An 8,061-nucleotide genomic window follows, 5' to 3' on the forward strand; every position below is an offset into this window, starting at 1 on the left:
AAATAAGTTACCATCGGATTAATCGTCATTGCGAATAAAAGGTGGAAAACGCCGGAAAATGGCAATCAGAGAGAGTTGCATGCATGAGATTGGTAGCAATGTGTGAGGCCCACTCCTAGAGAAGGTAGAGGCGTGTGTGGTGGTTGTTGGCGACAGGAAAAGCACTGTTGTGCTCGCCGGAGGATTGCACAACGGTGTGTGGTGGTTTTAGGCCGTGGGTCTCACTAGAAATGGGACAACTAATGTTGGCACAGCTATAATAGAGTAAAAAATGACATTTGTGAAAAAAGTATGAAAAATGATAGACATGTTACAAAATCATAACCTGCTCTGATACCATATAAAATACGTCCAAACTAACAATATGACATTTACCAGTTGAGCTAGGGCTTAAAGATATTTTAATTTTAAGACAAGTATTAGTGACTATTAAATGAAGTTGTATACTTTGTGCCTAGCACTTTGATTATAAAAAAAGAAACTTCTTTTGATATTGACTTTTTTATTTGAATAAGAATGGAAGCATAGCAATTTGTTACAGTTACAGAATCACCTCTCAAACTTATTCCAAGTCTCCATTTTTCAATGGAGTTTATGGCTCCCTTCAATTTTTTTAAGGAAACCAATTATGTTAAAAAAAAGACTAAGTGCATATGATTGCTTCAAATCCTCACACCCAAAGGATGTTTCAAATCTCCAACATGAAGCATATGCTGTCCTAAGGCCACTTTTCTATTGCCAACTTCATCAACCACACTCAAATCTTTACAAACATCTACCTTAAAACTAACCACTGCTTCTGATTTTCCCATCAAGTGCACTTTCTCAAAAGCCAACAAGTGTTTCTGAGGTGCATTGTGCACTGCAGGAGGTGTAGAGAACAAAAACACTGTTTGACTAATGCTCATTTTTCCATTGTTCTTGATACTAAGTTGAATATCAAATGCCAAGTTTTGACAATGCTGGCCGGCGACATCAAGTGACTTGCATTCCAAGGAACGACACACATGATCTTCGGATAAAGGAACGGATACTAATTGTGGTGCTTTAACCAATTTGTGTTCACAAGTTGAGTAGCTTATTCCATCTCCAAATGAGAAAACAGTTTCTCCTTTATAAAATCTGTATGTTCTACCAGGGTAGCCTGTAGCAGGATCAGGCCTCATGTTCATATTTGTCATTGGTACTTTGTCTACATATGATTGTGGATACCATGTCATGGGTAGCCTTCCACCTGAATCAAAAAATGTTGACAATACTCTTAATATATAATAGTGTATATTTCTTATTGAGAAATATCCAATTCCTAACTGCATGAATGTGTGAAAATTGTGACATTCTAAATTGGATTGCACACAATCACAATTTTCACGTATGCATGTAGTTAGCAACTCAAAGCCATTAGATTAAGATCAGATGGCTACGTGCTAATGACTGTGAATGTGTGAAAATTATGACTGTCTAGATTTTGATCGTCTGCAGTCACATTTTTCACGCATTCATGCAGTTAGCCTTTCAAAGCCATTGGATCAAAATGAGTTACAATTTCAAGTTGGTTTTTAAGCCAATCCACTATGTTTAAAATCCAAGCTGTCAGATCCAACAACTTCGGGCTACTAACTGCACGAACGTGCGGAAATTGTGACAGCAGACAATCCAAATTTGTGAATCCACTAGTGTAAAACTTGTGCCATCATTGGAAATCATGTAAATGAAATTAACTTACTTGGATTATGAAAACCAAAGATGACATCAGCTATGGCAGCTCCACCAGCTTCACCAGGATATCCAACCCACAAAATACTTGTGATTTTATCATTAGTTTTAGCAAAAGAAACATCCATGCCTCCTCCAGACATTATGACAAGAATCACAGGTCCCTTGGCTGCATTTGCAACTTCAGTAACTAACTGCTGTTGCTGTCCTGGAAGAAGAATGTTGACTCTGTCAAGACTCTCCGCCTCAATAGCTAGATTCGCGCCGACCACAATCACAGTTGCGTCCGCAGAGGATGCAACCTTTTTGGCATCATCTAGTGCAGCATTGGAGCATTGCACATCAGAGCAGCCAGCAATATAGCTTGTGGGAACTAAGGCTGTTAGGCCTTGCAAGGGTGATGTATATTTGCATGGAATTCCTGCAAAAAATTATGGCCATGTTAAATATGATATCAATGCATCTTATAATAACAATTTAACAATGTGATACATTTGAATAATGAGTGAGTAAACCCTCTAATTTAATCTCCAAGTACTTTAGGAACATCAATCACTGTGTAGCATCAATTTTAAGTCCAAAAGTCCCCAAAGTGTCACCTTAATGGTAAGAGTTTTGACATTGTAATTTGAAACCTCGAAGGACAGAGTTCAAATCCCGTATCGAGAATCAAATTGAAATTGATGTGATGATCTTATAAATAGAAAATTGATGTTCTAAAATAAATTTGTTGCTGCAGCATAGAAATGACTGATAAATAGCCAAATTTAGCTTGTTTCCCAAGTCTTTTATTGGCTCGTTTCTTACAGTTTAATTTTTCATATTTTTGTTAAAAATAATTACTTTTAGAAGTTTTTATTTGAAAAAAAAGGAGAATCCGAAAAAGAAACAAAAATTGTATCAAACAAGACATGTATCATTATAGGCACAAACAAATTATAGGAGATTGAAATTTGATACCTTCATAGTTTCCAATCATAGTCCTAGTAGCATTAGCATTAGGACCAATAACAGCCAAGGATTTAATGGCTTTAGCATTTAGAGGCAATGATCCTGGACTATTTTTAAGCAACACAATCCCTTGTCTTGCAGCTTCACGAGCTAGCTCTTGATTTGCTGAAGTGCAGACATCTTTTGGGCCAAGGTTTCCATAATGTTGTTTGCTAGGATCACCATCAAAGAAACCAAGACGCATTAATGTTGCAAAATTGTTCGAGACAGCATTGTTAATGGATGCTTCATCTATAAGACCTTGCTTTACAGCACCTTCTGTATGTTGGCCAAGAAAACTTCCACAGTTCAAATCCAATCCTGCAAAATAAAAATTTTGTACACAACAATGATAAATAAATAGTTGCTTTGTATAAATTAAAATAAGCTACATTAAATAAATTTCAAATGAATCATCTAAATTAAATGACAATTCAATGAATTTGTGATTAGGTAGTTTCTTCATATGTAGTTTACCTGCTAGAATGGATATGGCTGCAGCTTCCTCAGGAGTTTTGGTATAGTGCTGACTTTTGAAAAGCACATCTACTGAGTCACAATCAGAAACTATATATCTGCATAGCACATACATATATATTGTAAAAATAAACATCAACAACATAAAAGAATGATAAACACTGGTCAAAGATTAAACTCATAACTACATGTTTAAAATACCAATTATCTGTGAAGATCAATTTGTTGAGTTGAAATAAGATTTAAGATGTTTGAAAATAGAAAGATACCGACCCATTTAGTTTCCATTTGCCTCGGATAACACCTTTGAGTAGATCAGGATCAGCACAAGTCGGTTTTCCATTTACTTTATTATAGGAACACATAACACTAGCAACATTTCCATCAATCACACAACTCTTAAAAGGTGGTTGGTATGTGTCATCCAAATCTTGTTGTGTCACCTAATTAACAAAAAATCATCAACAATAAAATATATTCTAATCCTCAAAACAAAAACTAGTAGTTTCATACCACAGCATTGAAGGTGTAACGCTGAACACCTTTCCAACTATCAACATCATAGGCAGTGTAGTGTTTGCAACAAGCAGCAACCTTAAGCTTGTTGGAGTCTCCATCATCAGTTTGTTGTAAACCTTTCACGTACCCTGCTGCATATTTGCTAGCAAGTAAAGGGTCTTCACCTGGTGTTTCTTGTCCTCTTCCCCATCTTGGATCCCTAAATATGTTTATGTTTGGTGACCAATATGTTAAACCAGCCAACCCTACATTGTGCATTGCTCTTGCTTCTGTTGATACCACCTACACAAATTTGCCATAAAACCACCATTTCAAAAGTTCTAAATTTTATCCTTTAGGCCCCACAACCAAGATTTTAAGTCGTAGTCGTGTCACGATATTACACATATCGTAGAGAATCACAGTCAAATGTGTCTGTATCCAGGCATTGCAAAAATATTTATAACTACGTTTGCAAGTGCATTACAACTACAATTATAGTCTTATAACATTAAAATATGAAGTTCAATTTATAAACTAGTCGTTAGTGCCATTTTAAATTACAACTACAATTGAGGCCACATAAGCTGTATTTGTCTGCATTTTCTCATAATATTAAGAATTGCAGCGTAACTGAACATCATTATAAATTTTTTTAGGACATGTATATGTGATGAGAAAAAGAAGAATAAGAGAAACCTCACCTTTCCAATGGTTTGAAACAAAGAAGCATTGAAAGAAGCTGCAATGAGAATAGGCATAGGAAAACTGGTTGATCCAGGAACAACATTGGAAAAACGAGTCCCTGGACCAACGTTAGAGACACCATGAAGTGCTTCAGACCACCATTCATATCTTGGAATCCCAAGCCTACTCACATCAACAGCAGAATTCACAAGGTTACCAATCTTCTCTTGCAATGTCAACCTACTCACAAGGTCAGACACCCTTGCATTCACTCCCAATGACTTGTTGCAGAATCTGTAATTCGACAATGCTGGATTCTTCCCAACATCGCAGGCGAAAACCGGTGATGTTTGGCTCCAAACTCGACCGGAACTTAACAATATTGTGGAAAACAGAGTTAAGAAACAGAGGAAAACAGAGATATTAGGTGCTCTGTTTTCAGCAGAGGCCATTGTGACGTTGAGAACTTGTAAACACAAAAAAGAAGTAAAAGGGTATGGTTTTTTAATGAGTCTAATACTGAATTATGTGTATAATGTTAATAACATGGTGCTATTATGAGTGAAGGAAAAAAGACTGTATTATATGGAGTTGGTTTTGGCATTGAGTGAACAAGAAGAACTTGAGAAAGAATCTCTCAAGTTATGTAGCTTAAACTAGTCCGTGAAGAACACAAAAAAAGAACCAAAGAATTCAATGTTTCATTGAGTAGGTTATTTTGTTTGGAAGCTCAACTTGTATCATATAATAGTAGTACATATAACGTATAATATTATTACATCTACTTAAAATAATTGAATTTTCCAAATTGCCCTTCAATTAAGTTTAATTAAAATCTGAAATTTATATTAATTAAAAAGTACTACTATTTAAAAATAAATCATTAAAAAGGGTAAAAAAGTAATTTGCCATTAAAATACATCTAATATCAATCAATTTATAAGTTTCGCGTATATTGCACCAATTGCCTGAGATGGTAAATCACGTGAAGAAAACATGGCGGCTAGTTTCAGTTTTGAGGATAAAAAAAAAATACATTGTGAAGAGTGAAAAAAGAGAAAAGGCCTATTAGTAAATAAGGAAAAAAAATAGGACAAGTTTAAAATAGAAGAAATTGCACACAAATATTGCATGGGAAAGGGTTATGTAAATGTGACTTAACTGTATAATGGGTAAAGAGAATCTTGTGATCTTTTTAGCTGGGGATTTCAAATCCCAACTTATACACGTGAGTTTTTTAGGCTGTTTCAAAATAAATGTTGGATTGTCAGCTTGTCATTTTTGGGACAAATGCATACCCACTTGCACACTATATTATGATTATATAATTTATAATGATTTTGTTTTTTCTTCAATTATCTAAAAAAAAAATGACTTTGTATTCATGAATCATGGGGGTGCTCAACTATCAATGGATTTTAGGAGCAATTTCCTTTTCTGACTTTATTTTGTTGTAGCTTGTAAAAAGCACAGGAGAGAAGAGAGGTGGATATTTACTTTTTTTTTTTATTGTACAATTTGTTAAAGGTTTAATTTTGTTTACACTAATAAAAAGGTTTATTGAATTGAACAGAGCTTATTGTTGGGTAGCTGAAACCCACAATGTAAAAATAATTCAAATAAAAAAATTATTGAAAAGAGCTTAATGTTGGGTAGCTAAATTTCGTCATATAAGGATATTCACTCCAATTAAATCAAAAATTTCATCTTTTAACTCATCCATATTCTAATTAATACTGTTAAAAGAGATAACTCTAAGGTTTAAGTAACGAACTTACATTCGGTAAAAAAAGGTAAAGAATTTACATGGATTAAACTGTATGCAATCTATAAATAAAAAATGTCAAAAAGTTGGGGAAAAGAATTATAAAGGCAATGCTATTTATTTTAAATTAATTTATACAAAAATCTAATGATCAAACACACATTTTTACGACCCTATTTATAAAACTCTACGACACTTTTTACACATATTACAAAAAGTTTGATATAATGTTATTAGTTTGTACAATTTTGTATAATTATTACTAAATTACTATTTATGTATAGATCCATTTAAGGTTATCAATTCATGATAATTTGATAGTATTATGAAAAAAATATTTTAAAAGAATCCTGTATATGGCGAATATCCCGAATGTGTATCACTGTGTATACCAACATCTCAACAGTACAAATACATGGTAGCTAAATAAGTCATTTGGTCAGTAATTATGTAACTTTCAGTTCTTGATGGTAAAGTGTACTTTCACAATTTAATAACAATAAAATTATAATCGTTATTTTTTTTTATTAATTTATTAATAATAATAAATTTATAATAGTTAGTGGATCTTAATGAACCCACGTTGAGTTGACAGTCAGAGTAAAAACAGATGAGTTGTTCTAATATGACAGTAGACCTCATCTAATGAACCATATGTTGTGTTCACCGTTGAAGATGTTCCAAAGGTACCAGACAAGGAAACAACCAATCATAGACTTTGCTACAAATATCATTTTTTTCTATTTTAAAATTGTTAACAAATGTATTTAAAAATTTACAAAGAGTTTTATATTTAGAAACACACAAATGTTTTATAATTGTAGAAGAAAAAGGTATTAATATATAATTACTTTTTTTATATATATAAAAGCTGTGTAAAATAGGCTTCTTTTTTTAATTCTAAAATAATCCCTTTTTTTATTAAAAAAAATTATATCAAAGTGGTATTCTCCCTACTATAATTGAAATAGGAAAGACCAGACATTGGTATAAATTTGCAAAACAATGGACTATTACTGAACAAAAATAAAAGTGGAACCAATTTAAAATCCGAAGGGAAAATATATTTATCCCACATTGCTCAATCACAAAGATATCACGCACATGAAGTGGCACATCTAAAACCAATTATTTACATTCAAAACCACCCATGCTTAGTTAGTGAGTCTCTATTGTTGATTTTTTTTAAAATATTTTGTAACTTCCTTCTTGAGTTTCTTTTCGGAAAATACAATATTCCTCAAATCTAAGAAAAAAAATAAATATAATTTAACATTTATTTTTGTTTTCAATAAAATTTCTATAGTGATAAAAAAAATTAATTAAAAAAATACCAAAAAAACAAAGTCCCATATACACCTAAATAGTGCACATGCATCAAATGTTCATCTCATCCTTTATTTGTCCCTCTACTCTCTAATACATTATTGGAAGTTAAGATTTTAAAGTGTATTTTATATTATAAAAAATATATAATTTAATAAAAATGGACAAATATGAGGAATTAAATAAATATACAATTTTTTTCCCCAAAGATATGACTTAACATATGGCCCTTATACCTTTGGTTTCATCCTATTATTTTTGTAGAACTTATGTCTTTGATTTTTAATTCAACATAATGAATCTGACAATTAACTATATATTCTGAAGCATTATACAAAACAACCATATATGCCCGTATCTATTTGCTTGCAAGTCCAGCTTCTTAAATTCTGATTTGGATTAAATTGTATGTCACTTCATGTTGGATGTTGGAAATGAGGATGCCTCAATAGAAATTTATTAGAAATAATGATGACATTTATGAAATTCAGTGTTATTGTGAATTGAAAAAAATTGAAAAGTTACACATTGGAGGGATACCACACACTAGTAGGGTATATAAGGTGAATGTATGGAACTTGGGGAGGGTCCCAAAGAGGCAC

General features: G+C 32.5%; 1 protein-coding gene across 1 annotated transcript; it reads right to left on the reverse strand.

Annotated features, from left to right (window-relative positions):
- Positions 1–423: 423 nt before the first annotated feature.
- On the reverse strand, positions 424–5,076 carry LOC101489976 (beta-xylosidase/alpha-L-arabinofuranosidase 2). Its single transcript, XM_004504717.4, has 7 exons — positions 4,386–5,076; positions 3,697–3,984; positions 3,457–3,626; positions 3,184–3,281; positions 2,677–3,027; positions 1,727–2,137; positions 424–1,234 (listed from the first exon to the last, which is right to left on the reverse strand). The coding sequence occupies exons 1-7, from the start codon at positions 4,818–4,820 to the stop codon at positions 663–665; spliced, it is 2,325 nt and encodes a 774-aa protein (XP_004504774.1). The 5' UTR covers positions 4,821–5,076; the 3' UTR covers positions 424–662.
- Positions 5,077–8,061: the final 2,985 nt, after the last annotated feature.

The sequence above is a fragment of the Cicer arietinum genome, chromosome 6 (genome assembly GCF_000331145.2).
Source record: "Cicer arietinum cultivar CDC Frontier isolate Library 1 chromosome 6, Cicar.CDCFrontier_v2.0, whole genome shotgun sequence".
In the NCBI taxonomy this organism is placed as follows: Eukaryota; Viridiplantae; Streptophyta; class Magnoliopsida; order Fabales; family Fabaceae; genus Cicer; species Cicer arietinum.

What these genes read in the sequence shown, in the direction of transcription:
- LOC101489976 (XM_004504717.4), bottom strand. Translation starts at nt 4,820, where the DNA reads ATGGCCTCTGCTGAAAACAGAGCACCTAATATCTCTGTTTTCCTCTGT. An exon ending in TGTTTCAAACCATTGGAAAG is followed by an intron (nt 3,985 to 4,385) that starts GTGAGGTTTCTC and finishes AAATTTGTGTAG; the next exon opens with GTGGTATCAACAGAAGCAAG. An exon ending in AGCCATATCCATTCTAGCAG is followed by an intron (nt 3,028 to 3,183) that starts GTAAACTACATA and finishes TTTATTTTGCAG; the next exon opens with GATTGGATTTGAACTGTGGA.